We start from the raw sequence: 21090 nt of genomic DNA on the forward strand, positions 1-21090 counted from the left end.
CCAAGAGATTACATATACAAGAGAGACAATTCTCACAATAAGCTAATGATATAGGTACTGTTTTGAGCAATTCTGTGGGTCAGCAGAAGCAGGCTTGGCACAATTCCTGTTCCGGAGCCTTTGTAAGAAGGTGCCTGGCAAAAGGGGCATTGGCACAGATGTGATGTTTAAAATTAGGATACAGGACAGGGAGCATGGAGATAGATAATCAACTGGACCTGAAAGTTATTGTGTGATTAATCTAGTGCTTGTTTATGTCACTTGGAAATATACTTTTGTGTTCCTGGGCTCATCTACCTGTGGAAACACATACATACACACTGTGTGTACACTCCACTGCTGGCACACCCATTGTGTATGTATGCAAATGCCACTTGCTTGATTAGCTTTATCCTTACTGATCAAATGAAATGCATCTGAATAGCTGAACCATGGGGTGTAAATCAAATAATGGTCCTGTGACATTCTTAATCCCCCCAAAAGAAGCATCAATACCAGTATTTTCTGTTTAGTATTTCTGTCAGTAATCTCAGCCATTATTTAAGAAGTACTATTAACTTAAGCTCTAAACCAGCTGGAGTAGCCATTCTAATATCGAATAAAATCGACTTTCAACCAAAAGTTATCAAAAAATAAGGAAGGACACTTCGTATTCATCAAAGGAAATGAACTCTCAATCTTGAATATCTATGTTCCAAATGAAAGGGCACCTACATTCATAAAAGAAACTTTACTAAGGTTCAAAGCACACATTGCACCTCGTACAATAATAGTGGGAAATTTCAACACTCCACTCTCATCAATGGACAGATTATGGAAACAGAAATTAAATAGTAACATAAAGAAACTAACAGAAGTTATGAAACAAATGGACTTAACAGATATTTATAGAACGTTTCATCCTAAAACAAAAGATTATACCTTCTTCTCAGCAGCTAATGGTACCTTCTCCAAAATTGACCATATAATTGATCACAAAAGAGGCACCAACAGATATAAGAAGATTGAAATAATCCCATACATCCTATCAGATCACCATGGACTAAGGCTGGTCTTAACAACAAAAACAACAGAAAGCCCACATACACATGGAAATTGAACAATGCTATAACTTGGTCAAAGAAGAAATAAAGAAAGAAATTAAAGACTTTTTGCAATTTAATGACAGTGATGCCACAACTTACCCAAACTTATGGGACACAAGGAAAGCAGTGCTAAGAGGAAAACTCACAGCTCTGAGTTCTTCCAAAAGGAAACTGGAAAGAGCATACACTAGCAGTTTGACAGTACACCTAAAAGCTCTACAACAAACAGAAGCAAATACACCGAAGAGGAGTGGATGGCAGGAAATAATCAAATTCAGGGCTGAAGTCAACCAAGTAGAAACAAAAAGAACTATACAAAGAATCAACAAAACCAGGAACTGGTTCTTTGAGAAAATCAGCAAGATAAACACTTAGCTAGAGTAACTGGAGGGCACAGAGAGTGTATCCAAATTAATAAAATGAGAAATGAAAAGGGAGACATAACAACAGAATCTGAAGAAATTAAAAAAAAAAATAGCAGGGGTTGGGGATTTAGCTCAGTGATAGAGCGCATGCCTAGCAAGTGCAAGGCCCTGGGTTCGGTCCTCAGCTCCCAAAAAAAAAAAAAAAAAATAGCAGATCCTACTACAAAAGTCTATATTCAACAAAACTGGAAGATCTGGATGAAATGGACAATTTTCTAGACAAGTAAAAGGTATTAAAGTTAAATAAGGTTCAGATAAACCATCTAAACAACCCCATAACTCCTAAAGAAATAGAAGCAGTCATTAAAAGTCTCCCCTCCCCAAAAGCCCAGAAACAGATGGGTTTAGTGCAGAATTCTATCAGACCTTCATAGAAGACCTCATACCAATACAGTCCCAACTATTCCACAAAATAAAAACAAAAGGAACACTACCCAATATTTTCTATGAAGCCATAATTACTCTTATACCTAAATCACATAACGACCCAACAAAGAAAGAGAACTTCAGACCAATTTTCCTTATGAATATCGACGTAAAAATACTCAATAAAATTCTTGCAAACTGACTCCAAGAACACATCAAAATGATCATTCACCATGATCAAGTAGGCTTCATCCCAGGGATGCAGGGATGGTTTAGTATACAGAAAACCATCAACGTAATCCACTATATAAACAAACTGAAAGATAAAAACCACATGATCATTTCATTAGATATTGAGAAAGCATTTGACAAAATTCAACACCCCTACATGTTTAAAGTCTTGGAAAGATCAGGAACTCAAGGCCCATACCTAAACATAGTAAAAGCAATATATAGCAAACCAGTATCCAACATCAAAACTAAATAGAGAGAAAGTTGAAGCAATTCCACTAAAATCAGGAACTAGACAAGGCTGCCCACTCTCTCCCTACTTATTCAATATAGTACTCGAAGTCCTAGTCAGAGCGATGAAACAACAAAGGGAGGTAAAAGGAATACAAATTGGAAAGGAAGAAGTCAAAATATCACTATTTGCAGATGATATGATAGTATACTTAAGTGACCCCAAAAGTTCCACCAGAGAACTACTAAGCCTGATAAACAACTTCTGCAAAGTGGCTGGATATAAAATTAACTCAAATAAATCAGTAGCCTTCCTCTACTCAAAGAATAAACAGGCTGAGAAAGAAATGAGTGCAATGACACCCTTCATAATAGTCAAAATAACATAAAATACCTTGGTGTGACTCTAATCAAGCAAGTGAAAGATCTGTATGATAAGAACTTCAAGTCTCTGAAAAGTGAAATTGGAGAAGATCTCAGAAGATGGAAAGATCTCTCATGCTCGTAGATGGATTAATATAGTAAAAATGAACATTTTGCCAAAAGCAATCTACAAATTCAATGCAATCCCCATCAAATATCCAGTTCAATTCTTCAAAGAATTAGACAGAGCAATTTGCAAATTCATTTGGAATAACAAAAAACCCAGTATAGCAAAAACTATAGTTCAAAAATAAAAGAACTTCTGGGGGAATCACCATCCCTGACCTCAAGTTCTATTACAGAGCAAGAATGATAAAAACTGTATGGTATTGGTACAGAGACAGGCAGATAGATCAGTGGAACAATCAATTGAAGACCCAGAAATGAACCCACAGACCTATGGTCACTTGATCTTTGACAAAGGAGCTAAAACCATCCAATTGAAAAAAAGATAGCATTTTCAACAAACGGTGCTGCTTCAATGGAGGTCAGCATGTAGAAGAATGCAAATTGATCCATTCTCATCAACCTGTACCAGGCTTAAATCCACGTGGATCAAGGACCTCTACATAAAAGCAGATACACTCAAACTAATAGAAGAAAAAGTGGGGAAGAATCTCAAACACATGGGTACTGGAGAAAATTTCCTGAACAAAATACCAATGGCTTATGCTCTAAGATCAAGAATCGACAAATGGGACCTCAAAATTGCAAAGCTTCTGTAAGGCAAAGGACATTGTCATTAGGATAAAATGGCAATGAACAAATTGGGAAAAGATCTTTACCAATGCTACATCTGATAGAGGGATAATATCCAATATATACAAAGAACTCAAGAAGTTAGACTCCAGAGAGCCAAATAACCCTATTAAAAATGGGGTACAGAGCTAAATAAAACATTCTCAGCTGAGGATTATTGAATGGCTGAGAAGTACCTAAAGAAATGTTCAACATCCTTAGTCATCAGGGAAATATAAATCAAAACAACCCTGAGATTCCACCTCACATCAGTCAGAATGGCTAAGATAAGGAACTCAGGTGACAACATATGCTGGTGAGGATGTGTAGAAAGAGGAACACTCCTCCATTGTTGGTGGGATTGCAAAATGGTACAACCAGTCTTGAATTCTGTCTGGAGATTCATCAGAAAATTGGACATAGTACCACCTGAGGACCCAGCTATACCATTCCTGGGCATATACCCAAAAGATGCTCCAACATATAATAAGGATACATTTCCCACTATGTTCATAGCAGCCTTATTTATAATAGCCAGAAGCCGGAAAGAACCCAGATGACCTTCAACAGAGGAATGGATACAGAAATTGTGGTTCATCTACACAAAGGAGTTCTACTCAGGAATCAAAAACAATGACTTCATGAAATTCATAGGCAAATGGATGGAACTAGAAAATATCATCTGAGTGAGGTAACACAAACACAAAAACACACTTGGTATGACCTCACTGATAAGATTAGCCCAAAAGCTCGAATTACTCAAGATACAATCCACAGACCATATGAAGTTCAAGAAGAAGGACAACCAAAGTGCAGATGCTTCAGTCCTTCTTAAAAGGGGGAACAAAAATATTCATAGGAGGAGATATGGAGACACAGTTTAGAGCAGAGACTTAAGGAATGGCCATTCAGAACCTGCCCCACCTGGGGATCCAGCCCATAAACATGCAGCCACCAAACCCAGACAAAATTGCTAATGCCAAGATGTTCATGCTGACAGTAGCCTGATATAGTCTTCTGAGAGGCTCTGCCAGAGCGTGACTAATACAGAGGCGAATGGGAGTAGCCAACCAATGAACTGAGAATGGGGTCCCCATTGGAGGAGTTAGAGAAAGGACTGAAGGAGCTGAAGGGCCTTCCAACCCATAAGAACAACAATATCAACCAACCAGTGGTCCCAGAGACTAAACCACTACCCAAAGAATAAACATGGACTGACCCATGGCTCCAGCTGCATATGTAGCAGAGGATGGCCTTCTTGGGAAGAGAAGCCCTTGGGACCAATGGGAGGAGAAGCCCTTGGTCCTGCCAATGCTGGACCCACCAGTGTAGGGGAATGTCAGGGTGGGAAGGGGGGTGGTTGGGGAGGTTGAACACCCTCATAGAAAAGGGGGATGGTTGATGGGACAGGGGGCTTATGGACGGTAAACTGGGAAAGGGAATAACATTTGAAATGCCAATAAAAATATATCCAATTAAAAAAAAAGAAAAAAATTGAGAAGAAAAAAAGAAAAAGAAAAATCTTAAAGTGCTGTATCTAGCCCCAGCTATTGTGGTACTTTATGCATGTAAAGATATTTACATAGTTGAGGTAAAACACACTCACCTTCTCATTTTAATGTTCTGCTAAAAGGTGATTTTATTTAGTGTGTGTGTGTGTGTGTGTGTGTGTGTGTGTGTGAGTGTGTGTGTGAGCACACATGCGCATGCGCCCGCGCACACACGCTCACACACTCCTGGGGGTGGAATGTATGCACCAGTGCCTAGGTGGGGGTCAGAAGAGAGCTCCCTAGGGTCCATTTTCTCCTTTCACAGTGGGATGATCCTGTTTTCCCTGTTCTATCTTATTTATAAGATGCCACCAAAAAGCTAAAAGTTCAGAACACTTCCCATGTGTTTCTAGTAAAAAAAAAAAAAAAAAAGTCCAGTGAGACAAACATCATAAAACTGGGACAAACCCATATAAAACTTCTCATTGTTTTTAGCACCTTTGAAAATATACACCATCTTACAATTTTTAAGCTGAGACTTGTCCACATAAAGAACAAGATAGCTAACACAGAGCTATTACTCTATTTAAAATGTCAAGTTCCATGCAAGTTCAGTCATTTCCTGTGGGGGCGTCATCACAACACCGTTCTGTATCCCTGGGAGCAATATGGGGTGTGGTTAGCCGTGGTTGGGCTTACAGAGGTCATCAGTATTTCTTACAAGAATAGGAACTAGATGAAGAACACTGAGCTCTCCTATTGATCATGAACAAATAAAGCTTCTTCGAACGGACATTTTATTACCCAAAGAAAACAGGGACCAAGCTGGGAAAACAACTGATTTCTTCTAATGCTGCAGTTTGACCACGTTTTCCATAGGCCATGTGGAACCATTTTTCAGTACGTGTCTCAGAGGTAACTAAGGCTTGATCTATAATCTTATCTACTTATCTAAGTCACTCACTAAATGTGACTTTTCTTTCTTTTGTCCTAATTTCTATAGGCATGGGGGTAGAAAGCTGTGCTCTCTTGACTGAAACCTGCCTTAAAATCACATTTCTATTATTGAGATAGCTGATAACAGAATATATATATATATATATATACTTATATATATATCCACCCATATATATACATATTATGCATATATACATATTACTAACACATATACATATATGCATCTATATGATAGAATCATTTTTCATTTTGTATCTCTGATGTAACTAAGTCTTGAGCTAAAATCTTACCTAAGTCACTCACTAAATATGAACTTTCTTTCACCCCAAATTCGCCCTAATCTATATGATATCTACGTTGCTGTTGAACCTGTAGTTTATCCCTTGAAAAGTAATATACTGAAAAGTGATATACCTATTTATTTCGAAGAATTGCCAGTTAATGGAAAGCTTAATATAAAATGTCTAGAAGCACACGGGGAGTCATAATCATCTTTGTTCATAATGTGACTATCATGAGATCTTTTTACTTCCTTATGAAATCACGAAATTAAAATAAGAATTAAGCATGCCATTCTTTTAAACGAGGGATCTCTATTTTAGCCCAAGTACATTTGTCCACGAAGTACTTTGTTGCTTTGCCCGAGCTGCTTTGTTACCTCACATTCTACTGCCTGCGTGTCTGGAACCCTAAAGCCTAACACAGGGTTATAGTCTTTATTGTGGTACTTTACTGTGGTAGCTACTCTGGGGCTAGGCTTTCTTGTGATCTTCCATTTTGCTGATTTTTATTCTTGCTCTCTCTTGCTTTCCATTCAGATAACTGTGTTGGAAGTAGACATTAGGAGTAGAAGCCCTGAGAGAGGAAAAGTATTCGGTGCCTTAAAACTCATCGGCTATGCTGTGTAAACAGCTCCAGCAGTCTTTATTCCAAGGGGAGAGGATGAGAAGGAGAGTTTGTTAAAGAGGCTGCAAACCTTGATGACCCATGTTTCTCTTGTGATAAGGATTGGTGATATAATCCACCAATAATGCAAATTGTATTGATTAGTAGCCTGCAAAAGGCTGAAGCTAACTCAAAGGTTAGACACCAAAGAACCGAGGGCAGAATGAGGAGTTGTCTGACCTCAGCCACACAGGGGGCCAATGTCTTCTAAGACGTTTTTGTTCTCGGTATGCGCCCATAAACACCTATAACTCACCAGCATGCGTGTGCAGTCTGTATAACTCATGAGCACACATGTGCAGTCTGTATAACTCATGAGCACACATGTGCAGTCTGTATAACTCACCAGCACACATGTGCAGTCTGTTCATACTCATCTATGCAATTTTGCACTTGACAAGAACTTTACAGCTCTCGTGGGATGAGCATCCTTCCACCCCTCCCCCCATATTTCTTAAAGTTTACTGCATACATGACACCATCTGAGAGCTTTTGTGTTGTCAATAATTATTCTTGACTTTTAAAATTCTTACCTCTAAGTCATTAAAAAACAAATGTGTATCCGCAAGATTAAAGATCATTTCTTCCATTCGGAGCCCGAGGGTTACAGCCATCGGGGGATCCTGAAAAAAACACATACAAAATGTGGTAAAATTTCATTAACCACAATTACTAAAGAAATATTTTAGGTAGATATTGTTGGAGAAGGCAAAATATTAGATGAAATTTTAGCGAAGATCAAAACATTTTCCAGAGGTAAGGGAGGAATTAAAGAGTTAGAAAATAGCTAAAAATATGACAACATTCCAGTGGCTCATAATATAAAGTAGTGTGACTATAATTAGCAATATTTACTGTAGTCTTCCAGGTGATCAGAATAAAGGATTTTGCATGTTTTCAACCCAAAGAATGATAAATGTTTGAAATTTAAATATTAATTATCAATTTGGTCATTACATATTATATACGTGTATTGAAATTTATAGTATATTATACCACTTATAATATTTAAATAATTCCATATATGTGTATAAAATGACTTATGAATGATTCCCAATCATGGATCTTTGAAGAGATGTTTGGTAATTTGCAGGACTTAATATGCATGTAAAGATGATTACAAACACACTTTTGATATTAATTTATCTACCCATATCCTTACATGAATAAGAGAAGCAAAAAAGCCAACAAGTTTAGATGATTTAGCTTGCATATATGTCACAAATACCTCTTGAAGAATCGTGTTTGGATGGATGGTGAAGAACAGAGAAACATTAAATATTTGCAAGGATATGTATTTAACATTATATGGAGTAAATAGGTTATATTTAGAAATATACATATATACATATACATACATAGATACACATACACACATACATGTAGATACATATACGTACAAACACACATAAACATATACATGCACACATACACACACAAATACATAGATAAACACATACACATCCATACACATCCATATACACATATACGTGCTGGACCAATTAGTGAAAGAAGAGGAAGTGAAATTGAAGGAGAGTGGAGAGAGATACATGGGAGGATTGTGAAGAGATGAAAGTGAAGGAGAAAGGTTGTAATTATATTATAATCTCTAAAAGAAAAGAAAAGGGATAACAGGAATGGCTGCCATCAAACTAGAGTTGGGGGAGAAGAGGCCCCGTGGGTGTTACAGATGATCCGAATGAGCCAAGAGGATTGCAGCAAATCAAGAGAGTAAAGCAGATAGACCGATACAAATGCCGCTTAACATAAATGGCATTTTGATGGACAGGGTAGCAGGAGTCTCTATTTAACTACATGTGTAACCTGAATTTCGCTAAGATTGCAGAAAGTGGAGAGTAAAAGAATATTCACTCATTGCACAAAACTATGTAGAAAACCTTTGCTTTTAGTGATTTTAGGAACTAGTGGGGTTGATGAGAAATCAAAATGTCTCCCGTGTTTGCTTACAGTGACCTATATCTTAAATAGTAGCAGGAGCTGAAGAATTAGAAGCAGAGCTGCTGTCTCTTTGCCATGATTAACTGAAGCTGAAGTCTCAGCGTCAGGAGACTTTGAGATCTGAGGAGAGTTCGGGGACATGGAAGCAACCGTTCACATGGTTGTATTGAAGTAGGAACAAAATCTAAGGGACAACTACGGGTGTGACTAGGGGAAGGCAGGAAGTAGAAAACCGGAAGGGGCAATTCCTGTGCATCTGAGGCCAGGTGGATGCCTTGGAAGGGAGAAAATTATTGTGTATAACACTGAGAAGTGTAGAGGAACGCAGTTTCCGAGGAAGGACCCAGCCTCTGGTTTGGGTTGTGTGGCTTGGCTGTGACCAAGACTGCAGGTCTGTGAGAACAGAGAACTGCTTTTTGGATCTCAACATTTTCATAAGTGGTGTTTTAAGAAATGCACTGAACTTGGGCAGATGTATAGATAGCTTCGCTTCAGTTACTGATGAGAACACCAAACCCAGCTCGGGCCCCAGTGATATTCAGCTACACCTCTAACTAGCTCCGCTTGCCCATAACTGCCCCTCCACAACACCATGGTCTTTCTTCATCTACTTCCCTCAAGCACTGTGGAGAAAACCTCGGAGTGTAAACACACTTTGAGTGTCCCTCCAATGTTCTGTAGCCATGAGAACGTGGAGAACAGGAAGGCCACATTAAAACTAGGAACTGCATGTTAATGAGTATGGAGGTATACAGAACAAAAGTAAGGCTTGTTGTAGATGAGGGTAAGATGGGGGTTGTAAGAGTTCACCTACTTAATTGTTTTCATCTTCTCAGCAGGCGTTTTTGTGGGTCTTTTAAAGTTTCCTGACAAAATCCTATGTAGATTGCTCATATCCTGGTGTACGTGCTTTGGCTACATGGACTTGGGCTCTACTGCCCCATTGATCTGCTGTTAGTGACCAGCTACTAGGATCAATACACCCAAGTATCCCCAAATCAAAAAGATGGGGTGATGAAGGCATGGGTGAGGTTGGATGTGTACTCTGATATATATTATATATAAGGGTTCTGAGAGGTCCAAGATGTCTACAGTAGAACTCAGTACAAGGCAAAGATCAAATTGCTTTGTCTAAAAGACACTCATTCAAATATAAAGAATACATATGTTTTGTGCCCCCAACTACTTATTTTAATTCGCTCAGAACTCAGAAGGACCCCTGATCATGTTTCCGTCCATTGTCAGATTCTCTTTTTTGGTATTCGTATCCTTCATTGCTATTGGAAGAACTCTCTGAAGCTTGAATAATTTTTTTAACTATGCACTTCGTCTTTTTTTCTGTTAAGAATTGCTCTTGCTAATCCTCTCTTTGGGGAGGGAGCAGAGTGGGTCTTAATTAGGACAATGCTATAGAAAACTTCGAAATATTCTGCTAAGTCATGGACCCGTGAACAAAATGTCCAGAGAAATATCAGGAAAATCAAATGTAATTACGGCATGAAAACACATAATTCCATTAGTGACGCTCTGTGAATTTCAGGAACGCCCATGATGCAAGACAGTCCAGGGGAGACCCACGGTCCTCTGATGCTTTCTGCCCCAAAGATATCAATTTCAGATGTGGTACAGAAATATCTTTTTAAAGCTTTTTTTTTGGAGGGGGAGGCTAGGTTAGTGAATCTTATCCCAACGGGTATTTGTCTCTTTTAAGTTTTCAATAAAACTATTGGCTATCTTGTGCTCATTCCTTACGTTCTTTGCTTTTGTAGATTTGATTTTTGGGAAGATGGGAGAAACCCTAGTGGCCCTGTGATTGTTACTTTTATTGATAACATGCTTCTGAACTGTGTCCCCCTCCGTGCTATCCAAACGGCAGTGGAAACATCCACAAAGGATGCATTTTTCTGTGCATCTGATAAGCATGCAAACAAACACATTTTAAAACATTGCGTGGCCATTCTAGTAAGCAGGCATAGCATATGGGATGATGAAGGAAAGCTGCATTCTAGCGTACTGGTGGAATGCAGCACCATGGCTCTGGGAGGGCTAATCACTTGTTTTGCAAGCTGTGGTGTTTGTACAACACACGCCCTACTACAGCTAGCACTTAGTAAGCATTCTGGCAAAAATCCCATTTCTTAACTGGGTAAGTTTAGATTTGAATTTTATCAGAGTGCGAATTGGTTAGATTTTACTAAGGTTTCCTGAGAGCAAGTCCACTGACAGAGAGGTGTTTGGTCATCAAGGCCACAAGCCAAGGAAAACTAAGTTAAGAGGTGGTGTTCTTGTTCCTCAGAGACTGTATGGGGAGGGCTTCTTTACAAATATATGATTTATCCCCCCCTTCCAGTGAACAAAGTCACTAGGACAGCTAATTCTAAACTAATTCTAAATTACAGTGTCACACTTTTCCAGTTGAAGGACTCATAGATCTCAAACTCCAAAAGGGAGGGATATTTGTCTGGGAGAGTCGGGGGATGGCCTCCTCAGAACCTGGTCATGGTGGGCACCTCTGGCTGGGAAGGGGCCACCAGTGACTGGTCTACTGCGTTATCAAGCATTTGCAAGTGAGACATATTTCTGGAGAGAACCCAAGTCTTGTATTGAAGTTTCTATTATTTTCATAGATGTTTATGGGGTGTCCTATGAATCCAGATTTGCTGCAGGCTTTTTTCCACTTAGGGGGAGTGAATGTTGAGTATAGCATTGAAAATGAAGTGATAGCCAAGACTTGGGCAGAGTGATAAGGTGGGGAAATAGAGGCACAGACAGGGTCGGATGAAAGTTCTGATACACATCACACACACAGAAGAGTTCTGAAGGATTCAGCATGTCTCCTGCCGAGTTCAACACGGGGCAGATGGGACGACTGCCAATTTATGCTCTGTACTACGCTATCAAAACATTGAAATGATTCCCAAGATACTCTGTTGGAGGGAGTGGAAGGAAAGAAAGGAAGGAAGAAGAGAGATAAACAGAGAGACAGAGGGAGACAGAAACACAGAGAGAGACATAGGGAAACACAGACAGAGACAAACAGAGAGATAGACACACAGAGATGGAGAGAGACAGAGAGACAGAGAAACAGAAAGAGAGACAGAGGGCAGAGAGAGGCAGACAGAGACATAGAGACACACAGAGAGAGACAGAGAGACAGAGGTCAAAGAGACAGATAGACAGAGACAGAGAGACACAGAGACAGAGATATAGAGACACACAGGGGGAGCAGGAGGAAAAAGAATATGAAGAAAAAATATCTCTTAGCCTTGAAAAGTGTACCTCTAAGCCAGATGTCAACAGTGTACACACCCAAGTCAGGGTCAAGTACAGCACGTCTCTAAATCAAAACACGAATGCCTATTAGCCATGTTAGCACAGAACATAAATCGGAGCCAGACTGTCTGTCTGTGGGTCTCTGCCCTACACTGGGCCATCAGCTGCAATTCCTCCTCTAGGGAAACACTGTAAAAATATCTCAGAAGAAGCAGCAATTATGTATTTTTAAAGAAACTGGGGACTATTTTTCTTTTAAGGTCCTGGGATCTTGGACCAGTTATTCCTTTGGGCCATAAAGTACTTTCGTCGATTTTTACTCAATGGACAGAAGATGTCTAAGCACACTGCAAAGAAAGGGATGTCATCTCCACAAACCACGGTGGAATACGTTCCTGGGTTCTCAAGACGCAACGACTTTTTGCATTGGACGTAAGAGGAGGAATGAGATCCATTCATCAACTGGAAGGGAAACTCCATAGTTGATGTATTTGTCTGAGGAACAGGTAATAGACTTCAGAGTTCATAAAGGGAACACGGGGCCTTTGGCTCAGTGGGTGAGTGCTTGCCTGGTGTACATGGGGCCTTAGTTTCAACTCCAAGTATTTCCAAAAAGGGAGAAAAAAAAAAGACTTCTCAGAGGGAATTGGGAAATACTGTTAGGAACATTCCATTATTGATCATCTGTTCCTATAGTTTTGAGTGCCTATGGCATGCTCAAATTCTGGGAGGGGAACAATATAACAAAATTAAACCAACAAATTAAAGCAAAGCTGGAAAGATGACTGGAAAGAGTCAGTAAAGTGCTTGCAGAGGAAGCCGGTAGAACTTTGGTTCAGATCCCAGCCCCCATGCAGGAAGGCTGGGCTTGCAGTTAGAATCTCATCGCTAGGGAGGCAGGGACCAAAAGACTCCTGGAGCTCACTGACTGTCAAGGTGAGATGCAGGGTCAAGGAGAGACTCTGTCTCCAAGGGAAAAAGAGGGATTTAACTGGGGGGAGGACAGGAAGTCAGTATTGGAGACAGAGCTAGGAAAGATACATCACACTAAGGATGAATCATGCTTGGAAAAGTCATAGGAAATAATAGTATATTTACCTAAAATTATATATAAGACATAAGCATATTAGCATCAAAGTTCAGTTTAAATGATGGCACTCTTCCCAAGAGGCACAGGCTACCTAATAGAAACCCTATTACCAGGCAGGAGAAGACTCCCTTTGAGCTGTTGGTCAAGAGGATCATAAAATAATGCAGGGCATTACTATTGCCCTTGGTTGTCTCCAGAGATTAACAGCAAGTCTCTATTACTAAAGGCGCCACATTTGTCAGACACAGGAGCCTGAGGAAGGGAATTGAACAGGACCTTAAATCCCCTCCCCTCAGCGAGGACTAGCTTTCATAATACTAGAAGTCACTATGCAAACTATCAAGGGAGGCAAACAATCAGGTATCATGCCAGCTATGATGCCTATGAACCATAACAATGGCCACCACAGAAAAATATTCCTGAAGTTACAATAGTGGCATTTAAATTTTGGCAATAACCACAGCCACTCAACAGGACAGAAACCATTCCTGGTACTATAAACCCAGACAACTACAAGTGGTGAGGTCATGGTGAGGAGACCCCGTTATAGCCACTTTCCTAAATGAGCATAATTCCTCATTCTACGTTCTAAATGCTCCTCCCATCACCCACAAGTTAGCACAGGTCCCATCTGAGAAGCTTCCTTTTATACCAGATCATTACAGAAAGCCACAACTGGACAAACCCAGAGAACAACAGACAGTGCGGGTGCCTGGCTCTAACTGATCCATCCAAAACACAACTCCTGCACCAGGGCTCAGGGGATGTTGCAGAAGAAGGTATAAAAAGCTTCTAAAGCTAGAGGACCAGATGTCTACTGTGACATTGTGTCTTCCATATGTGACAGCCAAGGTACATTCATGAGTTCTCCACAGTATGGCTGTCTACACAAGGCCCGAGCAATGAAGAAATCGGTTGACCTGTTACTGTGGCTGGGGAAGGCTCTCAGGATGTCTAGATGGAGAGCTGCAGGAAACAAACGACCTCTGATAGAAGGAGAATTACTCTTCGCTAGGAACCAGCTTCCTGGATTGAAAAATGAACAACACGGAGAATGGAGGAAAATGTTGTAAACTGACCTCTGATCTTCACAGGCATGCATACATGTTTACATGTATATCCGCACACATGAACACTCACACACCCGTCACGAGAACAAGGACACAGAAGCCCCCCAACTTATACCTACATACCAACAGAGATAAAATAAATAGTAAATACAAAAGCCATGTGCTTCTGGGCTTTAGTTATCATTATTATGTAACATAGCTGATGAACAGCCCAGTAAACACAGCATTTCAGGTGTTGATACCTCTGGAGTGCAAAGACACCTAGGTGAGTAGATGCAGAAGCTCAGGGAGGAACCATGATAGTTAGTGTAAGCCAAGCCAGCATGCCCCTTCCAGGAGGACTAATGACTGGGTAAAAAGTCATGGAGTTAGCCACACATAGGAGTATGAGTGAGGGTATGAGTGGGACTACCATGTGGGACAGAGCATCCAGCAGTGGGGCCAAGCCTGGGAAAGGCAAGGTGTGCTTAGGGAAGACTGATCCCTCACCTGAGTCAGGAACAAAGAAGATAGCCAGGAAGAAACACAGAGAAAGACCTCTTGCCTTGCCACAGCTATTTTTTGGACCACAGAAGAGAGTCTTCCTTTGTAATTTGGGGACAAGAAGACAAGGGGAAAAGCAACTGGGAAAATTTAGCTCAGAAGGCCTTTCCTAGAACAGGTCAGAATGTTGTGGCCAGTCGTACGGGGTGGGGAGGATGCAGGTCACAGGTGTGTGGTGGCTCAGAGAGCAATCACTTCAAGGGGACATGAAGTGCTTGCAGCACAATCATGAGACTGAGTCTCATCACCAGAACCCACATAAATAGCTGTGCACGGGGCCAGACTGATGATGAAACTTGCTGGCCAGTCAGACCAGTCAAATCCAGTGAGCTCCAGATCCCAGTCAGACAGAACCTGTCTCACACAATAAGGCAAGATAGACAGATGCTGAGTATCAATGCCTGAGGAGGATGACCTACACACACACACACACACACACACACACACACAGAGAGGGAGAGAGAGACAGAGACAGAGACAGACAGAGAGACAGAGACAGACAAACGCATACTTAAATACACACACACACATCAACACACACACACACAGAAGAGAGAGAGAGAGACAGAGAGACAGAGAGACAGAGAGAGAGACTTAAACACAGAGAGATACAGAGAGAGACAGAGAGACAGAGACAGAGAGAGACAAACACACACTTAAACACAGACACACACACACCAACACACACACACACACACACAGAAGAAAGAGAGAGACACACAGACAGAGATAGACAAACATACACACACAGAGAAAGAGAGAGAGAGATACTTAAACACACACACACCAACACACACATAACACAGACACACAGATACACACAGACACAGACAGACAGAGATACAGACTTAGACACTCACATTGACAAATAACCCATAGATACACATATAGACACACAACAGAAACACACAGACACACACACACACACACACCACAAAATCATTTCTGAAGCAGTTTACTGACCCTGGAACTTTTCTGTCACCCTGTACCATTCAATATAGCAGGAAAAGATCCTCTGAAGTGAATACGTATCAGATACAAGCTCTAAGTATAACATAGCTACCATTGCCTCTCAACGTCTCACAGGCAGATTTTGACACGCCAGTGCCCTGCATCCAGCTTTACTCTATGTGTGCATATTCTATTTGCTTATACACTACACACATGTGTACATGAACATGCTTCCTGGTCCTGTGAAGGCTCAATGCCCTGGTGTAGGGGAATGCCAGGGTGAGGAGGCAGAAGGAAGTGGGTGGGTGAGTGGGGGAGCACCCTCGTAGAAGCAAGGGGAAGGGGGATGGGATAGGCAGTTCCTGGAGGGGAGACCAGGAAAGGGAGTAACATTTGAAATGTAAATAAAGAAAATATCCAATAGAAAAAAGAAAAAAATCATATATAAAGAAAAATACTATCCACTTTATTTGGCCTTGAACTCATGGGGCTCCTTTTTGCCTTAGATTTCTGAGTGCTTAGATTAAGGTATACAGCACCACACATGACCATTTTTTGATGCTTAACTGTTTTCCTATGCTTCATGTACTCCAAAGCCTGGCTATAAGCACCTGACTATCAAGACCATGGAGTTCTTATCACTGAACTGAGTGTCTCGCACTGAAGGGCCAAGTGACAGATACAAATAGAAAAAGCCTTTCCTTGGGAAACACCCAGTTGCCCAAATTTCAAATTCCTGTTGAACCACAAACTAAGCAAACTTGAAAAGGTCATATGATCTTGACAAGGGGAGATAGAACTTGAACTCAGGTCTATAATCCCCACAAAGCCAAACTCTAGCTCGGTTCAGAAGGGAATTAGAGGTCATGGTGTTAGCTGTCCCAGGTCTGATTGCTTCAGAGCCACAATTCTAATCATTTAGGAACACCAACCATGCCACTAACTCACACACTGATTTCTTAATGACCTGTAGAAAACGAAGCTACTTCCAACGTTGTGTTTCTATGTGAGTGTTTCAATTCTTAAATCTAAAAGCAATGGGGTGGTTCATCTCACAGCTCTGCCCTACCATACAGATTGTTTCCTATAGGCAAATCTCCTTGTGAGCTTGAATTACGATCACATGTTATAATGCAGTGATTCACTTCTCTTTAATCTTTCCTCCAACTTGGGCTGTTCATCTCTTTTGTCTCCTTACCCAGAACGACTTTAAATAACTCTGGCTTCCAAGCATGTAAGTCATTAATGTTCCTACATAAATTAAACCTCTACAGCAAAATTGGTTAAAATTTATTCCTACACCTGAGAAAGCAATTGCTGTTATTTAGGTAAAATAATGTACACAGTTACTCGGGGAAGCAGAATCATCCTCACAAACTCCCAGGTGGTGGCTGAGACCTGGGCGCCATCTTGTCAAATTCACGAACTTCTATTTTGGATTTTTGCAGTGCTGAAGCTGTGCGTGCCATCTGGGACTCAGCCAGAGATCCCATCACAGCCTCCCTACAGCAGAGCCTGCGCTTGCCTCCATCAGAAAGATCCAGAAATAGTTCTGCTTGCAAGGAAGGAGTGTTGACAGTTGAGCAGAGTCACAGAGTGATGACATATTAGGAAGAACCTTGGAAATTTTCATATTATTTACAGACTGATAAAGAATTTTCTACAAGTGTTCTTTTTTTTTTTCAGAGCTGGGGACCGAACTCAGGGCCTTGCGCTTGCTAGGCAAGCACTCTACCACTGAGCTAAATCCCCAACCCCTCTACAAGTGTTCTTAAGTGAATAAAAAAAACAAAAACAAAAACAAAAACTACTTAGGTAAGATCATGGCGTTCCTAGAAAACTGAAGACTATAGATTTTAGTTGCAAAGGTCCCATGTGGTGGCACAAGACTGGAGGAGAACAGAGACTTAAGATCATGTCAGAGACTTAGGTCCTGGCTATCTGTGTCACTTGCAAAACACGCTGTACCACATCAGAGGCATAGAGCAGAGGCAAGGGCTAAGTGTACCATGCACTGAAGTGGATGTACTTACGGAATGTCAAGCATTCTGTAGGAGACCAGAGGTGACACTTGCTACAATTTATAGTTTTGGGAGAAAGAGAAGCAGGCCAGTAGATAGATGTGTTAGCTTTAAGACTAGATTTTACAGTTCAGGTGCACATGCCCTCTCCCCCTGGCTTAATGTATTTTGTGCAATTGCAGTACCACCATCATGAGAGCAGATCCAGGCCTTCTGCATCTCTGAGAGCATCCATTTTTAGTTATTTCTCATTTGGATGGAAAAGAATGAGCATTATTACTTAACTTTATTTGATCTGAGAAGCAGATACTTGGGTTCATAGTTAAGTGTCTGTTTTTTTAAATGGATATTTATTTACATTTCAAATGTTATTGCCTTTCCCGATTTCCCAGACACAAGCCCCCTATCCCATCCCCCCTCCCTTCTTCTACAAGGGTGTTCCCCTCCCCAACCACCCTCCCTTCCATCACTTGACATTCCCCTACACTGGGGGTTCCAGCATTGGCAGGACCAAAGGCTTCTCCTTCCATTGGTGTCCTTCAAGGCCATCCTCTGGTACATATGCAGCTGGAGCCATGGATCAGTCCATGTATAGTCTTTGGGTAGTGGTTTAGTCCCTGGGAGCTCTGGTGGGTTGGCATTTTTGTTCTTATGGGGTTGCAAGCCCCTTCAGTTCTTCCAATCCTTTCTCTAATTCCTCCACTGGGGATCCCGTTCTCAGTTCAATGGTTTGCTGCAAGCATTCGCCTCTGTATTTGACATGCTCTGGCTGTGTCTCTCAGGAGACAGCTATATCAGGCTCCTGTCAGCATGCACTTCTTAGCTTCATCAATCTTATCTAGTTTTGGTGGCTGTATATATATATATATATATATATATATATATATATATATATACTATATATCCATGTAGGGCAGGGTCTAAATGGCAGTTCCTTCAGTCTCTGCTCCAAACTTTGTCTCCACATCCCCTCCTATGAATACTTTTGTTCCCCCTTTTAAGAAGGAGTGAAACATCTGCACTTTGGTTGTCCTTCTTCTTGAGCTTCATGTAGTCTGTGGATTGTATCTTGAGTAATTTGAATTTTTGGGCTAATATCCACTTATCAGTGAGTACATACCAAGTGTGCTTTTCTGTGATTGGGTTACCTCACTCAGGATGATATTTTCTAGTTCAGTCCATTTGTACTACCTGAAGACCCAGCTATACCTCTCCTGGGCATATACCCAAAAGATGCTCCAACATACAACAAAGACACATGCTCCACTATGTTCATAACAGCCTTATTTAAGCATCCTTAATATGATCTTATTTAGCTCACCTATTCACTCCAGCATGGAAGAGAATCACCTATTTTCTTTGTAAGTTTTAAGTTCAATGCGATGGTTTGTATATGCTTGGCCCAGCGAGTGGCACTATTAGGAGGAGGCATGGCCTTGTTGGAATAGGTCTGTCACTGTGGGCATGGGTTCTCATACTCAGCTGCCTGGAAGCAAGCCTTCAGACGAAGATGCACAACTCTTAGGTCCTCCTGCACTATGCCTGCCTAGATGCTGCCATGTTCCCACCTTGATGATAACGGACTGAACCTCTGAATCTGTAAGCCATCTCCAATTAAATGTCCTAAGAAGAGTTGCCTTGGTCATGCTGTCTGTTCACAACAGTAAAACCCTAACTAACACCAAAACCAAAACCACCTATTTATTTGGAGACAGGGTCTTGCCATGTACCACAAGCTGGCCTGGAACTCACTATATATCCCAGACTGGCCTTGAAGCCACACTCTTCCCACATAAGCCTTTCAAGTGCCAAGATTAGCTTATGCCCCTATAATCACTTTCTGATAAAGAAATTGGCTCAGAGGTCAAATGGCTTGCCAGGCAGCCTACCAAGGTCAGCTGATACTCATTACAGGAAATAGATGCCCAGGCCTCTGTAAACCCTTCTTGGGTGATTGAGAATAAGGGATCACGGGGGCTCTCATTCTTTGCATCTTCCCTCCAACTGGAGAACTCCTATTCTTATGTAGTTTATATAATAACACTCGGCAGAATATGTATAAAAATGCACCACTTCAAACTTGGAAAAAATCACCATCACACCAAGTTGTGCATTTGAAGTGCACATTGCTGGAATCGATCTCTGGGGCTCATATCGTGGAAGGAGAAAAAGTAGTCCTCTGAATGTCACATATGGGACATGGGACACATACACACACACACACACACACACACACACACACACACGAAATGATTTGTAATGCACATTGAAGAAATGAGTGATTTGAATCATGAAATGAACAGAGTACACATATGCAATTTCAAATCTACACAACTCTTTCACCCACCTTCCAAAACTAATGGTTTCAGTTACTTATTAAAATCAGTGTATATATCTGTGTCCTTGTGAGTTCATGTGTTCTGTGTAGCTTGCAGAGGGGATCAGATCCTTTGGGCTGGAGGTGTGGTTGTGTGAGTCTTCACATGTCGGCTGGAGACAGCAGTGTTTTTAGTATATGTGCTGCCGAAGCGAGCACGACAGCAGTGTTTTTAACAGCTAAGCCTTCTCTCCAGTTTCAACTTGGTTACAATCTTTAAGAGCAGTGAAAATGAGTTTTTTCAACTACTGGCTAAAATGACTTCGTTTCTATCAGCCTGTGAAGTCATCGGAGAGCTGATGAATTCAATCTCATGGGCAGAGTGTTTACACTATCTCAGAGTTATTTTGATATGAGAGCTTGCACTGAGCCACCATTCGATGTAAGTACTCTTCACATTAACTCACCATGAGAACTTTCTTCAAAGACCACTAATTATCATATTGAAGAACCTGGTTTATTTATTTATTTATTTATTTATTTATTTATTTATTTATTTATTTATTACTAAGATAAAGCATTTAGAAAATTTCCCAGTGCCTGTTCCTGTCTGTCAGTGATGCATGTCTGCTGAGAGAGGTCTGAGAGCTTGGTTTCGGGTTGACAGACAATCGCGCTTCCCCGGGCTTTGTGGCATTTTTGCTTGTAGGAGGAAAGATTTATTTTGGCTCCCAGTTTCAAAGATTTCACTTCGGATTCACTTTGCCTCACCCGCTGGGCCAGAACAGTGGTGGGATTATGCATTGTGGTGGGACTTTTCTTATCACTGAGGGCAGAGTGCGAATCAGAGGCTTGCTAGAGCCTCTCAAGGCCTGCCCTTACAGATCTAGTTCTGCCCACTATGCCCTTCCTCCTAAAGGCTCTATAGCCTCTCAGAATGGAGTTAGTGACTGGGGGAAGAATTCAGAATGTGAG

At 41.0% G+C, this 21090-nt stretch overlaps 1 protein-coding gene across 7 annotated transcripts in view; it reads right to left on the reverse strand.

The window, feature by feature from the left end:
* Eya4 (EYA transcriptional coactivator and phosphatase 4) overlaps positions 1-21090 on the reverse strand; it is a 117717-nt gene that overhangs the window by 14464 nt on the left and 82163 nt on the right. For all 7 annotated transcript variants that reach the window (XM_032894891.1, XM_032894890.1, XM_032894886.1 and 4 more), the window contains one exon: positions 7425-7514. In XM_032894891.1, the coding sequence (XP_032750782.1) occupies positions 7425-7514 (90 nt within the window). The remainder of the gene's footprint in view (positions 1-7424; positions 7515-21090) is intronic.

The sequence above is a fragment of the Rattus rattus genome, chromosome 2, assembly GCF_011064425.1.
Source record: "Rattus rattus isolate New Zealand chromosome 2, Rrattus_CSIRO_v1, whole genome shotgun sequence".
NCBI lineage: Eukaryota > Metazoa > Chordata > Mammalia > Rodentia > Muridae > Rattus > Rattus rattus.